The sequence below is a fragment of the Fusarium solani genome (genome assembly GCF_023522795.1).
Source record: "Fusarium solani strain SB1 chromosome Unknown bctg00000001, whole genome shotgun sequence".
Taxonomy (NCBI): Eukaryota; Fungi; Ascomycota; class Sordariomycetes; order Hypocreales; family Nectriaceae; genus Fusarium; species Fusarium solani.
In genome coordinates this window covers 3,857,303-3,875,961 of record NW_027072156.1, presented here as the reverse complement: position 1 = coordinate 3,875,961, position 18,659 = coordinate 3,857,303, and the positions used below count along the sequence as shown (strand labels likewise).

The window sequence follows — 18,659 nt, the reverse complement described above, 5'->3', positions numbered from 1 at the left end:
ATGTATGAACACAAACCTGTCTAGTCTTTTTGTACTCTAAGTAGCCAACATTCATTCACTCATACGCCGTCTACCTCATCCCAATTAGTGGGTATCGTCCATCATGTTATCCAGCCAAAGCCTCATCCCTAGCCTTGATATCCTCTTGCTTTCCCTTCTCCTCCTCTTTCTTCTCCTTGGCCTTTCCCTTTTCCTTCTTACTCAACGTGATGGCCCCCTTCTTGAGCGCCTCGTTGGGCAGTGGCCGGATGATGGGCTGTACCACCCACCACGGCCGCCGGCATCGGCGTTGTGTGCCTACCGAACTCTCCTCCTCTGGGGGATCCACCTCGCCCTCGGCCAGCGGCGCCGGATCTGCCACATTCTCGCCGTTAGTGCGCTCGTACTCGAGCAGACCCTCGGCCACCTTGAGCTCCACGGCCGCCAGCACTCGCTCGTAGGCATCCATGTCACCGGCTCGGCTCTTGGCCAGCATGTCCCGCACGTCGGTGTGCTTGGAGACAAAGTGCCGCAAGAGGTGGAAGAGATGGGGCTGCATGGCCGACATGTTTGGTCCCTGCTCGCCCTTCTTTCCACCGCCGCCCTCCTTCTTGCGCCTCTTGGGCGCTGGCTCGTCCTCCTCAGCCTGGCTCTCCGTCATCCATGTTGTGTCGTCGCCGGGCATGAAGAGTGGTCGACGTTCAGGGGCTTTGCCTCCTAGGGCGTGCTCGTGGAGGATGTTCATGTACCGCCTCATAACGGCGTCGACTCTGTATCCACCCTTGCCGTCCTTATCCCTCCAGTATTCCCGTCCCTCCTCACCCACAGGTGGCGGCTTCGAAAAGATGGCTGGATCGCTGAGGTTACCCTCAGCGCTCATGATGCCGTCCGCCCCTGTAGCTTCAAGACACCGCTCGATATCGCCCTCCTGGAGAATGTTTCCATTGGCAAAAATGACCGTCTCCTTTGGCAGGCTGTCGCGCAAGAACTTGATCATCTTCCACTCGGCCAGGCCTGTCAGATGACCCTTTTGCTCTCTCCGCCGACCATGCACAGTCAGGATGGACGCGCCCGCCTTGAGCACATTCTGCGCATACGCCAACGTCTGTTCCTCAGTCTCCAGAATGCGAATCTTGGCCGTCACGGGCACAGGCAGCTCCTTGTGCAGAATGTTGATCAGACGAAAGATGAGATCCTGATCCTCCTGGAGAAAAGCGCCATACTTTCCCTTGCGCGCAATACCCTGAGGACATCCAAGATTGAGATCAACGGCGTCGCAGTAGGGCGCGACCTGCTTGGCGGCGGCGAGGAGGGCGTCCGGGTCGTTGGCGCAGAACTGGACAAACAGCGGCCGATCGATGGAGGGGTTCCCGTCAAGCCAGGGGTCAGCGTTTGGGCGGACAGCCTGGAAGTGTGCTTGGCGGTACTTTTCGTCCTGCGAGAAGAGGCGGGCGTGCAGCATGGGCGTGTAGGCGAGGAGGCTGGACTGCTCGGTTGGGGAGAGGAAGGATCTGGTAAGCATGCGCCACGCCTATTAAGAAAAAGTCAGCAATGGCAGCACCGAGAAGGATTAAGAAAGAAAGCAAGATACATACAAATTCGGACTGGTCCACCATGGGCGCAACGATAAACTTGGGGCTGCCAATGCTCTCGTAGAATGCCCTGCCATGCAGCTTAGCTGGGCGGTGTTGCCCCGCGGGGCTCTGGTCGTCTCCGGTCGTCATGGTGGATATTCTTCGCAAGGCGGGATGATGATGATGCCTCGAGGTATACGCAGACACAGGCCCCGGAGTATTAGTCTTCCGGAGCCAGACTCGCCGCAACAATCTCTCCAGGATGTCGTAAAGTCGTTTGTCGCAAAGCGTGCTCTCGGCCGTCGTTGTTGTGTAGCCCACAAGGTTCAACAGGGATTGTTCAAGGAAAGAGAAAAAAAAGTTCGAGGTCCCTTCCTTGGCTTGGCGCTCGTCACACTCTACACCCACTTTCCGGAGCTTCAAGGTGGGGGACCGCGAGGCTGTCGGTCCTACTGTGGCTGAGCGCGGGGCACGCGACGAGGCCCACCCGCCGAGGCATGGAAGCCGCAAGGCAAGCCCCGCGTTCAGCCTTCAGCCTTCCCCACACCAGAAACAAGCCCAAAGTCGGCTTAGCTCCAGCCTCGTCGAGGCACAAGCACAATGTCGACTTGTACCGGTACATGTACCGATACTTGCTCGTGAACGTGGACCCTTGGTGTACGTACCGTCCCGTCACCATCTCATCTCCAACTCAACTCCCCTTCTCAGCTCAACTTTGATTGCTAACTACAATTCATAATCTGAGACAACCCCCCCGGCTGCCACCCACACTCAGATCGAGCACCCTCATTAATTAAATCCATCTCTTGACGCGCCTCGTCCGTCTCATAGGCAACGCCCATAATTGACCATTCACTAAGGCTTCAACAATGATCCATGCAATCTCGAACTAAAACAGCTTTGATGCTTATTTACTAGTTCCAGCTATAGACATCCATCCATCCATCGCCAAGACAAGCACCTACCTACGTACGTACCGAAAAACTAAGTAGCTAGAAAATTCACGGCAAGTCATTGCCTCGTTCATTGTTATCACTCCAGAGAAACACGTCCTTCCATCTTGTTCCACTCACCCCAGTTTTCCTCCTCGAGTCCACATAGAGACTGACGACTGGGGATGTCGTGTTCTGTAACAAGTGGCGCCGTCGTTTCCAGGCTCAACATCCCATCTACTGGCTCTCAGCAGCAGTAACAGCCACTGCTGGCCCCTAGCCACGTCACCTCCAAATCTCGCTCCAGCTCCGCTACTGCAAAGTCCCATAAATCCATGCCCGTACCCTCAGCTAGGGACCTGGGCGGGCACTCTGCTTTGCTATGCTCTGCTTTGCTCCATCGCAACATGAAAAAGGAAACTGAGAAAAGAAAGATTAAAGAAATGTATGACTCTTTGGTCTAAATCCCACATGACATGTAGAGAGTGGTTAGAGTTGAACGCCCTTGACACCTTACTATGCTGTCCCAAACGCCCAAACGGTAGGTACTATGGTTGCAATACAAGATTCCGGGTCTCGCGGCCCGGTATCGATCAAAGGAAACAGAACACTGCTAGAAGCAGCCGTAGCTCTGTGTTGTGTGGTGGACATTGATTGCCATTGCCATCATCAGAAAAAGTGCGTGTAGATCTTTGAGTTTTCGTGAACTTCCATCTCCTGAATATCTTGTTAGCCTCTGCCATCTCCACTTGATACCGCAAACTCACCATCTTGAAGGTATTAAGCTCCTCCTTGATTTGCTGCGCCAGCATGGGTGTCAACCGGTTGCATGTCGCAATCTCGCCACGTCGGTCGTACTCCTGGCTAGGCCAGGTGTCGTAAAAGACCAGGCGAGGGGAGAAGGTCGCGTTGCGCTTGGCTGATCCATGAGGGGTGCCAGGCGCGCTCTTGGTGTCCTGGCGCAGCCGAAGGGCAGTCATGAAGTAATCCTCGCTGCCAATAGCGATCGAGCCGGTTCGACGGTGCCCTTGCGACTCATCATTGGGTGTGCTGGGGGCACTGGAGTTGGGTGAGTCATTAATGGCTGGGACACTGGGGAGGTCCAGGCCAGGAGAAGTGTCAGCTGGCCGGGTAGAAGGGCTTGAAGAGCCTGGTCCTGTTAATAAGGGTTAGCTAGAGTCGACTCATCACCAATAGACTTGGACATACGCTTCAAGATTCCCTTGCGGACTGCGGCCAGCACTTCCGCGCGTTCTCTATCGCCGCCGACAATGCTCTTGCGCGAGTTGGAGTTGTCCGTGCCGGAGCTTCCCAGGCGCTCAGCAATCTCAGCACCCAGGTTTGTGTCGATCGAGTTGCGCTCCAGATGGGGAAAGCCATCTGTGGGCTTGGGGTCAGCAGTAACGTTGACTCGCTGCGTCTCCGCCTCGACAGTAATCATCGATACAGCGGCCTGGCTGGCCTCGGGAATAGGTCCATCCGCGGGTGCGACTCCAATCACTGACTTGGGTCGGAAAAGTCCCACCAGCGACCGGCCACTCTTCTTCATGCCCCGGCCCATTTTCCGGATCATGATGGAAGCCGAAGAGGCCGTGGATGATATGGAAAGGTTATCTGTCGAACCGCCAAAGAATCTACCGCCATAAATGCTGTGGCCGAGGCCTGCCGCTTCTTGCGCCTCGGCGATGCGGGCTTGCTCAGCATCGTAGGCTTCATCCGAGGTGGGATCCTTGTGCAGCTTGGAGGGTTCTGTCTTGTCGGCGCTTTCGCCATCAGGTCCAGCAGCCTTGCGGAAATCGGCCGCGCTTCCAAACGAGAAGGCGCGACGCAGCCTAGATGTCTTGCTCTTGGACTTGCGCCCTTTCTGGTTAATAGCCGCGAGCTGCCTAGCCGCTGGCGTTTCTAGGTTACCCGCGCTTGCCGCGTGGTTAGCTGCTGCGTTGGACGATGCAGGGTCGTCAGCGACATCGTTGGCCATGGTGGCAGGCCTGGAGAGAGGGGAGGGATTGGTTGTGCGCTTGATGGCATCGGAAGATGAGCCTCGAGGTGGGATATTAACCAACTTGGCGTGATCCTGCTTAGATGTGCTTTCGTTCGATGCCAGGGAAGAGGGGTTTCCAGTGGGGGCCGAGACATTGCGGTTGGCAGACTGCATATGAATCCCTGTTAGCATACGACTATCACAGTGCCGATCTGATTGGGCAATGCGGCGGGAATAGTAACTCACCGATGATGGGCGCGAGTGGCTGCTGCGGCTTGAAACAATGCTCTCGGAGCTGCCGTTGCGCGAATGCACGGCAGGATTGGATACGACTCGGAGAGTGTCAGACTTGACCTTGTCTTGCACAACAGCCCTTGACGACTCCGACGACTCAACACTCCGCATGCTACGCCGCCGCGATCGCTTAGAGTCATCCAGGGGCGACTGCGGAGGCAACTGCATGTCATCCATAGCTGCGCCAGGCATAGCGTTGTAGAAGCTGTTGGGTCGGTTGAGGACGGCCGCGCGTTGCGGGTTCGGCCCGTTGTAAAGCTGCGCCGCTGTAGGCATTCCGTTGTTTCCTGGAAGGGTCGTGCTTTGAGAGCGACCGTGCTGGTTTTGCTGTTGAGAATTCGACGGTCGTCGGTATCTATCGGGAGCAGCCTTGCTTGATGAAGTAGGGGAATATGGCTGCTGGGTAGGTCCGGCAAGGAAGGCGGAGTGAGGTCGAGGAGCAGGTACGATGTTTCTCCTTTGGGGGATAGCAGAATCGTCGCGTGCTCCCGTTTGGCCAACACCCATGGTATTCGTGTAGGGCAGGTTTGTCATTGACGAACTGAACCCACGGTTGCCATAGTTGGCATTGGAGACTTGGCTTCGGACGGGTTGTCCCTGCTGCTGCTGCTGCCAGGCTTGGGCGTGGTTCAGAGTCGGAGTACTCGTGAAGGCGTATTGTTGGACAGGAGCCGAGCTGCCACGGTATCCGGATGGGGCGGTAGCGCCGTATCTGGGTGCTTGGGTCGGCGTTCCCACGTACTGGTGGCCATTCTGGCCTTGGTTGGGGGATATCATGCCTGTAGCGGAAGTCGGTCGGGTCTGGAGCATTGTCACCGTTGCAGTTTGCTGAGGATATGTTTGAACCAGCGCAGCCATAATTAGCGTCGGCAAATCTCGTTAAATCGAGGAGCCGTCAACAACAATCGTATCCACGAAGCTCGTGCACGGATTCTTGTCGTCGGTCCGGTTTCGAGAGTTTGATGATAGGTTCGTGGTGGATTCGCGACGCAATCTATGTGCAGGACAGGACAAAACAGATGCAACTGAAAGATTGTTGTCAGCAGGCTGTTCCCAAATTTAGGCTGCAACTCGTTCATCAAATCGAGCTTGCCTCAAAGAAACAATGAATGGTATCAGGCATGAGCCAACGTCAACAGCTCCAACCGACTCGCACGGTTGACTTACTTTTTTTCTGGTTTCTTGTTCGTGACAAACGAGAAGAGTTGAAAGAGACGAGAGGACTAGGACGCCAGCGACCCGAGACAGAAACGAGTGATCGTGTCGAAAGGGACAGCTCACTTTTACCGTGGGCAAGATTTCGACTCGGCTACAATATGATTGCTAGAGGCAGGTTCGGAGAGCAAGATCAAGAGTCGTCTTAGACAACTTGAATCTCGGCTTAGTTGTAGCGAAACATGGGAAGATCGTCGTCGTTTTGGGGCGATAGAACGAGGAGACGGAACAGCCGAGACGAGAAAGGGAGGTATTACGGGATTCGCTCGCGAGGTGAGGGTTCAGAAGCGCGGGAGGCAAGGTAGGGCTCCTTTCGTTGGAGGTCGTCACGGGGATCTGGAAAGAGCAAGGGCAGATGGCGAGGCAAATGCAAATGCGCTGGAGGAAGAGTCTGAAGTGACGATATCTGCAACGAGGCGCTCACGAGGGCCAAGAGAACGGGAAAAGGGCTGAGATCGAAGGCGTCCAGAAAAGTGTTGTGGTGTTCGGAGAGGGCGACGGCCGACTTGGGAGAGAAAGGGGCACGGCAGTTTAGCTGCAGCCGGGAGACACGAGGCGTGCAGACGGGGGGGCTGAGAAAGCCGAAATGGCGAAGAGTGACGGTAATGGCGATGAGGAAGGGAGGAGAGGAAAGGAAAATGAAAAGACACAAGAACAATGAGAAACAACGAGACAAGACGGAGATGGTGATAGGAAAGAAGACAGAAATTCGCCAAGCTGTGGTGGTGAGGTTGAGGGAGGAAACGGCTGCTGCTCTCCTGGCCGTAAAAAGTCGACAGGGCCTCAGTGCTCGGGCGGGAAAGAGGGAAGAGCGATACGTACCGGTACCGGGGACTTGTACCTGGTCGTACTGGAGGGTACCTACACCTGGTACCCACTTCTCTGGAAGGACGCCGGTCAGGACTCAATAAGGATGGTCCTTGGTTAGAGCACACGCAGAGAGGCCAGGAACGGCAATGCCAGGTGCCAAAAGAGCTCGCAACTCACCATCCACATCCGCCTAAGTTGCAGCGGCCATCGGGAGTGGCACCCCCTATAAGCCACCCAAGACGCCCATCCATTTCAGTTCCAATGTCCCTGTTCCCTACTGTGCACTCAACGCTCTACCGTCAGAGTGGGGGCCGCCAATTGCAGCAGCTACTCCGTAGGCGCATCTCATGTCCGACGCGCAACCCTTTCGGGTCTGAACGTGACAGCAGCGTGGTTGCAGTTCGATAATAGCCTCGGTGGCTACAGATGATGGAGAGAGAAGAGATGGATGACACCTGCCGGAGCTGCATCCCACGCACCTGACCGACACGATCGATGGCATCCAATCCATCCGTCCATGCAGTCGACGTGATTTGGACATCAACAACAGACGGCACAAGGCATTCGCTGCTGCCCTGAGTATCAGCCTGGTGGAGCAGATGCCGGTCCTGCCATTGAGATACAGAATACGCACGCAGTACGAGTACGTACTGTAAGCCCTGGGCTGCACGGGACAAGGGGCACCTACCAAGACCTTCGTCAGCAAGCAGACAAGCAGTGGAAAATGTGGTTTCTGTTCTTGAATTCGCACATGTCTCGGGCGCGAGAAGCACCTCGACATCCTCACCTCGCACATCCACACCAGGGCCCAACACGAGGTCCTTGGTGGTGCCATCCCAGCGCGTCTCCAGGATTCCCCAAGACAAAGTCCCACGACTTCCAGGAGCCTCGGGTGGGTCCTGTTGATGCCACAAGGGCCCGAGAGCCCGTCATTGGCTGGCAGTATCGTTGTGGCATTGACCCAGCCTGCGCTAGACAAGGGATTCAACAGACCCCCGGCAAGGTACAGTGACCACGTCCTTCAAGTACCATCTCTGGCTTTTGGCCTCCTGTCCTGTCCTGTCCTGTCCTGTCCTGTGCCGCGTGGATACGCAAGGGGACCGCCCAGCGCCAGCAGATCGGCCGTTAACAGATTGGATCCAGGAACCTGTCTGTGCTGGTTGCTGGCTGACGCTGGCGCTGTCTGACTTTTTGACGGTGCTTCCTTCGCTGCATTGTCCAACGACCAACTCAGTATACCGGGAGCAGCTCAAACGTTGGCGCTGACCTGTGCTCCTCGAGGCTGTCATTGTCCTGAAAAAGAAGTCCCTGAATTTCCTCACATTGCCGCTGTCTGCTGGTTGCCGTCTCCCACAAGAACAGCCGAAACGATGGCTTTTTGCCGCCGTCTGAAGTCGAGTTGATCCCGTCTGCAATATCCGCACCGCACCTTCAACGATTCGGGGTCTTCAGCCAGGGGTAGGTACCGACGCTTGGCTGCAGAAAATACTTGTCTGGGTACAATACCTACCTACTTGGTTCCAAGCAAGGGGACGGTGGAGCATACCCATATCTACTCGCTGCTTTGCTCCTAATAACCAGTCCAGTCACCAACCTACCTGTTTAGGGGTTGCCAGAAGCTTAATAGCAGATCCAGTCAATGTGCCAGAAGGTCTCCATTCACCCAGTCCGCCAGAAGCGGGCGGCCGGCGGATGTTGATGCTGGGTCCCACGCCGCTCGTACCGATCCTACGCAGAAGAGCACATCGAAATACGATTAGCCATGGGCCATCCTAGTCGCTTCTGGGACTCGCGCGCATTTGTGTGGCCCTGTGTATCTACAAATCGCTGCCTCGATTTTTCTTCAGGAGAACCCATCCTCACAACCTAGGCGAGCAGGTTCCTGGTCGTGGTCGTGGTTGTTAGTGACTCTTCCAACAGCGTCAAAGTCAATTGAAAGATCAGCATCAGCCTCGTAATCATTCGGCTACCGTTACCTTGTTTCTGGCAGTTGAACCGACAGCCCAGGAATGTGCTTCTAGGAATAAACGAGGAAATCAACCTGGCTACAAGAAAAGCGTCACACAATGGAGCCCCCTCGGCATGAGAGATGACCATCCATTCAAATGGGCCAGGCCCATGGCATGAATCAAACTCGTCCCTTTCTCCTGCATCTCAACAACCTAGCGCTCACATCCTGAGTTATCTCAGGCCTTCGGTTACTGGCCATGAGATTCGGTATCTCATATGCTCCTGATCCTGATCTCGGTTTGACACATGATTGAGTTGAATCGATGCCGGCAGAAAGAAGCATGCACCAGTGCGCCTCATTCTGCTTGTCGTCCCATGGCCTGCAGTAGTCTTGCTGCGAGGCGATGGCCGCAGGGAGCGTGGATCTCAGACTGGGCATCCGATGGGTCGGATGGGAGATGGAGGTACTGTACTTTCAACAGCAACGGCAAACCCGCAACAAGAACCAAGACCAAGAGACGAGGAGGCGAGGCCCACTGGGTCCTCGAATAACGGCAATCGGGGGCAAAACGGCACCAGACATATGCACGATGGCATCGAAAAGGGCCAGTTCTGATAGGAGGGCAATTGGCAGAGATGTGCTGCAAGGCATGGTGGGGGATGGCCTCGACACCATCTTCCGTCACATTCACGCCGAGAGACATGCTCGTGGTCTTATTCCTGCTGGGGCTGTAGAGTCCCTTGCAACGTGAAGGTTGACACACCGAGCAATGCCTGCTGTGTCGTTCGTCTACGAAGCCCCTGGTTCCCGGTCGATTCTCCACGCTCATTGATCTTATTTTGTCACAACTTTTTTTCTGGTTCCTTCTCTGGCCCTCAAGAGCCGCAACCATGACAGCAAAGCATCACGCCGCCTCTCCACTGAAAGGAAGCTGGAATTTTCCATGACAACACGACATTGACCCAGCAGCCTCCTTGGAAGAAAGGGCAGCCCTCACGCTGATCTGGGTATTTTTAGACTGGGGCACCGAGAGGGTCAGGCCAGGGCCTGCCTGTTGGTTCTTCTCCATCACAAGTCGCGTATCCCCCACTCAACTTGCTCTCCTGTGCAATGGTGGTGGTTGCGTGGCGATACCCAGCAGTGAGGAGTCGAGTACGCTAGGCCTCTGAAGTCTAGCCGCGAGTGCCGGGTTCGCAGCGTCTCCGGGCGCCCAACAAAGCCAAATGGATAGAAATGGTATTGTCCCCCTCTTCCAATTCTGTCCTCGACCGACTAGGTTCCCGCCGGTGTCTGCGGGATACGGAGCTGGGAGGGATCGGGGATAGGCGAACAAGGCTGCGATTAACAACCAGGCGAGTTCACGGAGGTGCGACTCGACGATATGGTGACTGGGTAGTATTCTGCCACCATATACAGTTCACCGACAAGTCCTCGTCATTTTACATGCCAGTTCGTGCCGCCCAGGCCTGGTAAACCAATGCTGCTCTAGCACTGGACTGCTTGACTCAGGCAATGGGTCTGGGGTATGCCATTTGGGGAGCCTGGCAGCAGCCTGGGTTGAAATGATGGCAATGCGAGGATGCGCCCCTTGGACCCTCCAGGGATGAAACAAGTTGAGCCGGGGTGCCAGCCTGTCTCAGGCCCCCGTCTTGACATTGCGTGCGAACAACACCACCACACACGTTCGTTCTGTCATGATGCCGCGCAGCATGAGTCCACTCGTCTACGGGTTCCGGCACTTGTTGTTAGTTGTGTTTGTGACTATCGGTTCACTGGCATCAACCGTTGGCCAACTTACTGTACCGCGCATGGCGTGCGGCTGGGAATTCAAATGCTGTCCTTGACCTCCTACTGGACGCTTGTTTTTGCAGAGGACGCGTCAGGGTTCAACGTCACATGCAGTGTGGTTGGCTGCGTTTACTGGGAGCGAGTACGGAACCTTCTGTCGCTTAGCCCCTTCCGGCTTCGAATGGAGGACAAACAACCAAGTTGAATCTTATCTGCATACTGGCACGACGCGGATGTCGACCCGTGTAGCCTACTGCTGCTGGCGTTGATGATGGCTCCGCAGCCCATGCTGGTTGCATCAACAAGATGCAGTGTCTTGCAGCTAGCCACACGGGCTGGAGAGCCTGACCTAAACCAGACCAGGCTGGTGATGGCTTCAACGCCGGTCATCCTTCACCCCGAGACCTTTACCGCTTAAGCAGGTACGGTCAATCAAGGGTAAGCCGCCATCGAAGGGTTCATGGTGGCATCATGGTGCCAGTCGGCGCTTTGTTCGGCTCCCACTTACTGGGGTTTTTGAGCCGCGCCAACCTCTGGTGCAACTGTACCCTTCCTGTCCATCACTTGGGGTTTAGCTTGGTGGTGCTCTCGAATCGCCCATTTAAACTCCCGCCGTTGCCGTTGATCGACGACCCTTCAGGGCCCTTCCTCCGGGAAGGGGCCACGGCTAGGGAGTGTCAACCATCCCTCTAGAAAGGTTTCCGACGTGTAGGGTAGACTTCTATGAAGACAGACTTTTCCATCATGTTGGATGAGTGGCCTATGCGCGGCGAGGCTATCCCAACGACTTGTTAGTCTTGTCGCTCACACAGAGGCGCTTAATTGCCAGATAGTCTTGACCTCTTGTCCATGTCACAAGAAACCTACCGAATGGAGCGCCATGTTCCCATGGCAATCATCGATCACGATGCCGATACATGCATCCATTCCCGCCGCACAGGCTCACTCGTGATCCGCCCGGGCCTCTGGGGAGAGACAAGAACACACGGTCCTGGCAGTAGGGCCAACTATTTCGGCGACAGGCGAGACAAGACATCCGTATCAGTACCGTCCAGCCAGCCATGATTCTGGAGACAGTCCTCGACTGTATCAAGATTGGCCCTGGTGTTGATTGCCCCTAGGTCCAGACTACAGGCACAGGGGCCTGGGCATTTCATGTAATTTCATTTCACCTCAGCTTGAGATGAGCTGGAGATAACACGGGGCCGGGTTGCGAGAGGAACCACGTCCTAGCGTCTGGCAGAGCAATTCCCGAAGGTGCCGGGGCCACTATACCAGTCACTGTCACCATCGCCTGTTGCTGGCTGATCTGGAGAGGTTCAGGTTGTCAACCTCATCTCAATCTCTTGCTCGATGAAATGAAGCCCACGTGGACTGCTCAGGGTCTGACATGAGGGTAACCCAACCAAGCAGCAAAGAACAGTGGACTATTCGCCAAGATTACGACAGGTTGCCCTGAAGCTCCGCCTTCTGCCAAATATCTACCCATCCTCCGCGAAGGCCGCAGCTTCAAAAGGGGATCTACACATTCGGATGTAACTTTGGTCTCGGCTCCTTTCCATCCTCTCTCCCTGTCAAACTATCTACGAACCCTGGCCCGTCCAGGCGGTGCGAAGCTCATTCTAGTTTCCCCAGACAGACCTCTCTCTCAATTTACTCGAGACGACAGACTGCTCTGTTATTTTGCACCTGTCAGATTTACGAAGCGCGCGTCTTGCAGAGCTGATCTTGCCTGGATAGAGGTGACGACACGGGGCGTCGGAGACGAGAGGGGCGGATCGGATAAATCAACGTCTCAGAGCCACCCAGTCGCATCTCAGCGACTGCACGTGAAGAGCGACAACATAGGTATTTACCTACATTATCCGTGCTCATAATATCCGGATACTGTCATTGAGTGTCTCGGCAGAGAGCACCCTGCGAGGATCCTCAAAAGAGGCCGATCCGGCGGTGCACATCACTCCCCCGCGCCGCGCCGCTCCCCCGCTCCGCATCCATCCCATCCCTCTCATATCGCGCCGCCCGCTTCGGGAAGTCAAGCCGCCGGTGGGGGCTCATTTGTCCGAGCGTGGCACAGATGAGAACCGGCGGTGAGGAAACAGCACCCAGAGACCATGGTCGGTGTCCCGCGCAGCACGGGTTGCCAGCTCTGCCGGGCGAGAAAGGTCAAGTGTGACGAGGCAAGGCCGGCATGTGGCAACTGTATCAAGTATGGCGCTCAGTGTCCAGGCTACGATCGCAGCCGCAAGTTCGTCGTGGGAAAACACCGGATTCGTCAACGAGGCAAGCGAGCAGACAATGTCGTCAAGCTTGCCTCTTGTGCAGCCGACTCTAACACGACCCTGTCTTGCAGACCGGGGCCTCTGGTTCGTGCTCCCCTGACCTTGGCTCGGTCGCTGCAGCTTCCCAGGGCCCAGGTCCTCTACAACATGATAGAGTCGTCTTATATGATATCTGCTGCCACAGACATATACAGCATCCTGTCGTGGGTGGCGGTTGACCGCCTGGGCAAACGAGCCCTACTCGACGGCGCTGTCTGTTCCTTTGCTCTACATCTAGCTGGAAAGCAAACCTCGGACTCTGAACTGATTGCTCAGAGCCGGTCGATATATGTCCTCACACTCAATGAGCTGCAGGCGGCTCTACGACATCCCTCAGAATGGAGCGCGCCCGAAACCCTGTGCGCTGCGATACTGCTATGCTTCTTCGAGGTAGTTCCTCCTGTTGTCCACTCGCCTCTTTAGCTCGAAACTGATAACCCTAGCTCTTCGCGGGGACTACTGCTCCGGATACCTGGCTCCAGCATGCCAAGGGCATTGGCATATTAATGGAGCAACGAGGGCCAACGGCTCATGCCGAAGGTTGGGACGCGGCCATGCTACTCTCGTTTCGTGGGATTCTTGTACGTTTCCTCATTTCTCCTCGACCCTAAGAACAAGGCGGAGGGCTGGAACTCGCATTATCTCCATGTCAAGTGACATCAGCGCCTATATGGGATTGCTACGCCCATAGCCAAACAACCTCAATGCGGCCCATGATCTCCCCCATTCCATCACCGGCAAGGTTACTCTGCATTGAGATGGCGCGATATAGCATCTCACATATACCCATGAACTCCAAGTGGACTCTCGATCCTGGTCGTCTAATATGGGTGGACCTCACTGAGCTCCCGCTCTTGGCGGCGGCTCTCCCATTGCTACTCTAGCGGATCAAGACTAACACGGCCCCTTGCTAGATAATGAGTGACATGTTCTATCCTGGCAAGGACCAGTTCTTCCTCTTGCGCCCGGCATGGCACCAGGTCATGTTCGACCGTGGGAGGCACCTTATCCACCCGGCCGAGATCCCAGACGAGACGATCCGTGTCGCTGACGCCTTCTTCACCAACCTCGTGCAAGTCTCGCCCGTCTTGAAATGGGGCTATCTCGTCCGCGAGGCCAACAAGGCTGGCATCTCGGTCGAGCCCTCCCAGCTCTCCTCTCTGGCCCACCTCGCTGCTGCGAATCACGCGAGTTTTTCCCAGTGGTACGACGAGTTTGCCGCGCTCCCCATACCGCAGCCCATCGAGGCAGCGCCTATCGATCCGGCGTCTTCGATGTATGAGACTGTCCTGGTGTACGAGCACCAATCGGCCGGGGCGATGCACATGGGGTACTGGGCGAGTATGCTCATCCTGCAGGAGACTCTGGCGCAGTGCGGGATGCCGGTTCCCAATTCGGAGGCATCGCAGCGAGATCTCGTCGAGAAGATATTGCGGTCGGTCGAGTCTGTGGGACAAGGCACCATGGGGCCGTATCGGGTTGGGTTCTCGATACGTATAGCGTATGAGTTTGCTTCTGCCGAGGAGCAGAGGTGGATCGGGAGTATGCTGGATCAATTCTCGAGAAGCTATGCGGCTGTTGATAGGAAGTCGTATCCTGCTCCAAAGACGGACACGGATGGTTATTCGGTGCGAGGCACGATTGAGTCGGAGAGTTCAGGGGTGTCTGACTGCTGACTGATGATATATTCTTGCGAGCATGATACTGGCTGGTCCAAGCTGGTCTTTTCGAAAACCACAATGGGAAATCCTTGGCTGCGTAGAAGTGGTGTATCTGGGGAAGATGACAGACCTGTGTGACCCCTAGAGAGATGGTTGACCACAACGCAAGATGAGACAGATCACGAGGAGAGAATCGCTCATGATTTCGAAGGAATCAGTGCATATGATACAAAATTTTTGTAAAGCAATGCGAAATTTTGAGATTGAAGGGGGCGGACGGTCTTGGCTTGTTGTCCAGGTAGCTGCACATCCGTCCCAGCAACTCTCGCACCGCACCGAGGTATCGATAAACTGAGACCCAAGGACTAGCCTTTATCATCAAATGTTCCTGATGCCAATGTTCACTCGAGTATCTGTGCGCAGATGGAAATCTAGGTCAGTGTTCCAATGCGGAGCTGCAACTCTCTAATAGCCGAGCACCTATATGCTCTTGCTTCGTTTATAACAAATGACGTACATGAGACTCAAAGCGTCAATTCCAAAGATTGAGGGCTTCTCGGGCAGGTGTTTCTCCGGCCATTTCCCACTCCTCACCTGCGGTTCTAATTGAGTTAGCATGAACGGTACTGCTACCAAAACGACAGATAGCATACGCCTGGAAAGCTGAAACATGGCTGATTCACATAAGTAGATTGCTAACAATGTATATGGACCGGTTGAGAGGCTCTTACGGCTCTCTTTCCTAGTTCATAGGATGTGATAGCTTTGATCAGTAACAATGGAGGCTTGATAATGATGATCGCGACTAGGAGGTAGCATCATGATTCTGTAGTATCAAAGTCTGTGCAATTAGTATTTGCACTGTGACCCCCATCCCATCTTGTCATGGTGTAAGTTTCCGCTCACGGGAGTGCAAGCATCATCAAAACGGTTCGTCTCGGCTAATGTGAATGGCATCCGCGAACTCCAATCGCTGCGCTGGTATTACTTGCTTTCAGTTAGCAACCTGACTTCTGAATTGTCCCTGAATAAGGTTGCCCCCACGTCCTATGCGGCCCATTATAGACGCGGATCTCGTGGCGAAGAGTCGTTAAGTCGCCTTGATTTCATGAATGGGACGAGGAGTATGGGTAACGAGGGTGCTGCAAATTAAATAGCAAATGACCATTTACCTCAGAAAAATCATCTCGCGCTTCAGACGCAGTTGCTGTTCTGGCCGAACGGGTATGTGTTGCTTCGCTTCCCTAGACACCACTGGGCCTAGGAAACTTTCATTCTGAATGCATCCCAGGCCTAAGATGAATTGGATGTGAGGTGCCACTTATGGGCTTATTTGTACTATATCCTTCGGAGAATATGGCCAATTGCTTTCATCCAAGCCAACCCGGCCGACGTTTCTGACACTGGCCGCGTCACCCAACCCGAAGTTGATCTTCTTCGGCCCGTCCTTTAGATCTAGGATACACATGAAGCTTGGGCTTCGGATAATACCATCCATGGGTATTGGCCAAAAATAGTAGCTTCGTATCGTGGTGGGCACTCGGCCAGGCGACCTTGAAGTCTGTTGCCAAATCGTTGTTCAGGAGAAACGATGAGGTTGATGGAGGGTCAACGTCATCATATTGCAGATTTTAGACTGCCCGATGGCTAGGTAACTATCTCTTGAAAGTTACTAGCCATGTCAACGTCACTCGGTGACATACACTCAGTGTTCTCATGGGTCTCAGGTCCCTTTTGCATGAACATACTACTAATCAGGCTCGGCCGTACATCATGAGATGACAAAAATTAGAGCGTACACATTGAGATATAGATATAACCTATGGATATTCCACACAAGCCCCGTATGAGTTTCTGCAATGTGGGACTCGTGCAAAGAAGAAAGTGGGAATAGGGAAGAACGGACAATGGGGTGGGCTGGGCCAAGCCAAGACATTCCTCAAGATAATTAGAACACACAAGTTCTATAGGTTTTTCAAAGCAATGGTAGCAGCTACTACGTAGTATAACCTTCTTTCCATGTCATAAAGGTCTGGATGTCCTCTGTGGACTTGGCGTGTGATGAACACGGGAAATCGGCAAGATGAGCCAAGACGCCAAGACCAACGTCACTTCTTGAGCATTGAGCATCGAGCATTGAGTACGATTGAGGCTACGAAACATTGCAATGCCCAACCTTAAGCATGGATCGAATTGGGCCAACAATTGGGCTCGTTCTACCCCTTGTGATTTCTCCTCGTGACCTCGTCGGGCGTCCTGACGTTGCAACGGACAGGAGATGTGAGAAGCTTCGCCTTGCTGTAGTTCGCCGCCTAACCGTGGCTGGGGGAACTCCTTCGTTTGGTGTGGCATCCATTACCTTAATTCGACCGCGTCATTCGGTTCCCGGGTGCTCAGTGACAAGCACCAAGACCACGGTTACGAATCACAAGTCGATCAGATGCATGGGTGTACTTCTAGCTGGCTTCCAGAAGGCGGAGGATTACGGGGAAGCGGTGGCCGCGTGACCACTCCTCCGCCATTGCTTTTCACTTGGCAGTGACGTTTTGAGTGAGTGTCTGGGGAGAACGGCACCGACGGCCACTGGGCGTTCACACGGAGTGGATATGGTCGGGCCGCGTCGGGGTCCCCGTTGTGGGGATTGGCGGAGCCCGTAAGCTCGGCGTCGGCTGACTGCAGCGCCGGTCATCCTTCGGAGCCGACAGTGCCGATCTGCCCCACCGTTTCCCTTGTTTCTATCATTGGAATTCTGCTGCCTGGGGAGACGATAAACCCTCACTTGGGAAGTAAGGGAGTACAGCAGGATGAGGGGAGTCCATGAGATTGAGGGGAAAAGGGCGAGATAGGACGAGGGGGCTCCATTGCCGAGGTTACGGAAATGCAAGGATAAATATCTCCCTGGCGATTTGCTGGCTGATTGACCTCTGTATCACTGTGATAAGCAGTGCCCAGCATTCCTCGTGAGTGGTTGAAGGGGTGATCCATTGCTTCTGTGGCTTCTAGAGACCTTCCATAAGGAGGTGGGCAAACGAGGGTCGCATGGTCTTCCCAATTCGGTGCCGCGGAGGTGCTGTCAGTAGCCCCGATCTGCAATGCGTCATACCGAGTCCGGGCCAAGACCTGCCGGCTGACCAGGTGCGTCGCCGCGTAGGGCTCCTAGGGCTCCTAGTGCAACATTGATGGTGTTGGCGATTTCTTGGGGTGCGTCTGGAGATGTCTAGGGCCGAGGGGCCAGCTCATCACATTTCAGCCGCACGTCCCTGAGGGCATTTAAGGGAGCTTTGTCTCCCTCGATTGCTACCCATCATTCTCTTGTCCTGATCAAACTGTTTTGTTACGACAACAGGCATTCCTTGATATCCATTGATCGCACCAGGAGTGCCCATTGAGCTGAGCTGCCTTGAAGGCTGATAGACCACGATACCCATTGATACCCCGACCCTGAAAGATATCGCGACTCTCTTTCATTGACGACCAAATACTCAATCTCTACAACATATTCCATCACATTCACACAATCATCATGACCTTTGGCCGCACCCGCACAAGCTCCTCTTCCGAGGAACAACGAGGAAGAAACCCTGAGCCTGTTCCCATCATGGATGACAAGGTATGTCGGTTAAAAGCAAGACTGGCCTAGAACACAAGTCTCACAAGCCACCAGCAGCGCACCAACTCGTACTCGAGCGAGGCTTCTTTCCCCGAATCAGCCGCCTCATCCCCGCCCAAGTCATCCCACTCATGGTTCAAGCCCGCACCACAAGCCGTCAATGTCTACACCACCTGTGGTCGGCACACCAACCAGCTCCTGTTTGGCGGACCATCCCTGACGGAGCTCGCCCGGTCCATGCTTAAGAAGGACTGAGACGCAGGAAACCCATTTCCAGGGCTCATCTGCATGCAGTGCAGCCCTGCTCTACCATGACGTCCAAATCGCGCAACTTGTCAGCCTGGAATTCATGCTGTTTCACATTCATTGTATTTATTCGACGTCGCTGGCTGGTACGGGACGGGAGTTTTTGTTGTTGCTGTTGGCGAGCGCGGCGTCTTCAGGGTAGAGACATCCTAGACTGGCGGCGCACGGAGCGGAGGACGACGAGATGCAGCACTGTACCACGAATGACGGCCTTGTACGATACCTTTCACTGTAGCA

The 18,659-nt window shown here is 54.8% G+C and overlaps 5 protein-coding genes across 5 annotated transcripts; 2 read left to right on the top strand and 3 right to left on the bottom strand.

Moving 5' to 3' along the window:
- Positions 1 to 106: 106 nt before the first annotated feature.
- MRS44_003304 (uncharacterized protein) lies at positions 107 to 1,703 on the bottom strand (the record flags this gene model as incomplete). Its single annotated transcript, XM_046275352.2, has 2 exons — positions 107 to 1,510; positions 1,575 to 1,703. The coding sequence occupies 2 exons, from the start codon at positions 1,701 to 1,703 to the stop codon at positions 107 to 109; spliced, it is 1,533 nt and encodes a 510-aa protein (XP_046137416.2).
- A 1,451-nt stretch (positions 1,704 to 3,154) lies between these two features.
- MRS44_003303 (uncharacterized protein) lies at positions 3,155 to 5,570 on the bottom strand (the record flags this gene model as incomplete). The annotated part of the gene is made up of 3 exons (XM_065623165.1): positions 3,155 to 3,202; positions 3,253 to 3,641; positions 3,695 to 5,570. 3 exons carry the CDS (start codon positions 5,568 to 5,570, stop codon positions 3,155 to 3,157), a joined length of 2,313 nt encoding a protein of 770 aa, XP_065479237.1.
- A 658-nt stretch (positions 5,571 to 6,228) lies between these two features.
- On the bottom strand, positions 6,229 to 8,074 carry MRS44_003302 (uncharacterized protein; the record flags this gene model as incomplete). Its single annotated transcript, XM_065623164.1, has 4 exons — positions 6,229 to 6,857; positions 7,083 to 7,158; positions 7,265 to 7,684; positions 7,793 to 8,074. 4 exons carry the CDS (start codon positions 8,072 to 8,074, stop codon positions 6,229 to 6,231), a joined length of 1,407 nt encoding a protein of 468 aa, XP_065479236.1.
- Positions 8,075 to 12,638: 4,564 nt separating this feature from the next.
- MRS44_003301 (uncharacterized protein) lies at positions 12,639 to 14,521 on the top strand (the record flags this gene model as incomplete). The annotated part of the gene is made up of 3 exons (XM_046280807.2): positions 12,639 to 13,235; positions 13,289 to 13,426; positions 13,760 to 14,521. The coding sequence occupies 3 exons, from the start codon at positions 12,639 to 12,641 to the stop codon at positions 14,519 to 14,521; spliced, it is 1,497 nt and encodes a 498-aa protein (XP_046137414.2).
- A 3,508-nt stretch (positions 14,522 to 18,029) lies between these two features.
- MRS44_003300 (uncharacterized protein) lies at positions 18,030 to 18,371 on the top strand (the record flags this gene model as incomplete). Its single annotated transcript, XM_046268410.2, has 2 exons — positions 18,030 to 18,116; positions 18,171 to 18,371. The coding sequence occupies 2 exons, from the start codon at positions 18,030 to 18,032 to the stop codon at positions 18,369 to 18,371; spliced, it is 288 nt and encodes a 95-aa protein (XP_046137413.1).
- Between the last annotated feature and the right edge of the window lie 288 nt (positions 18,372 to 18,659).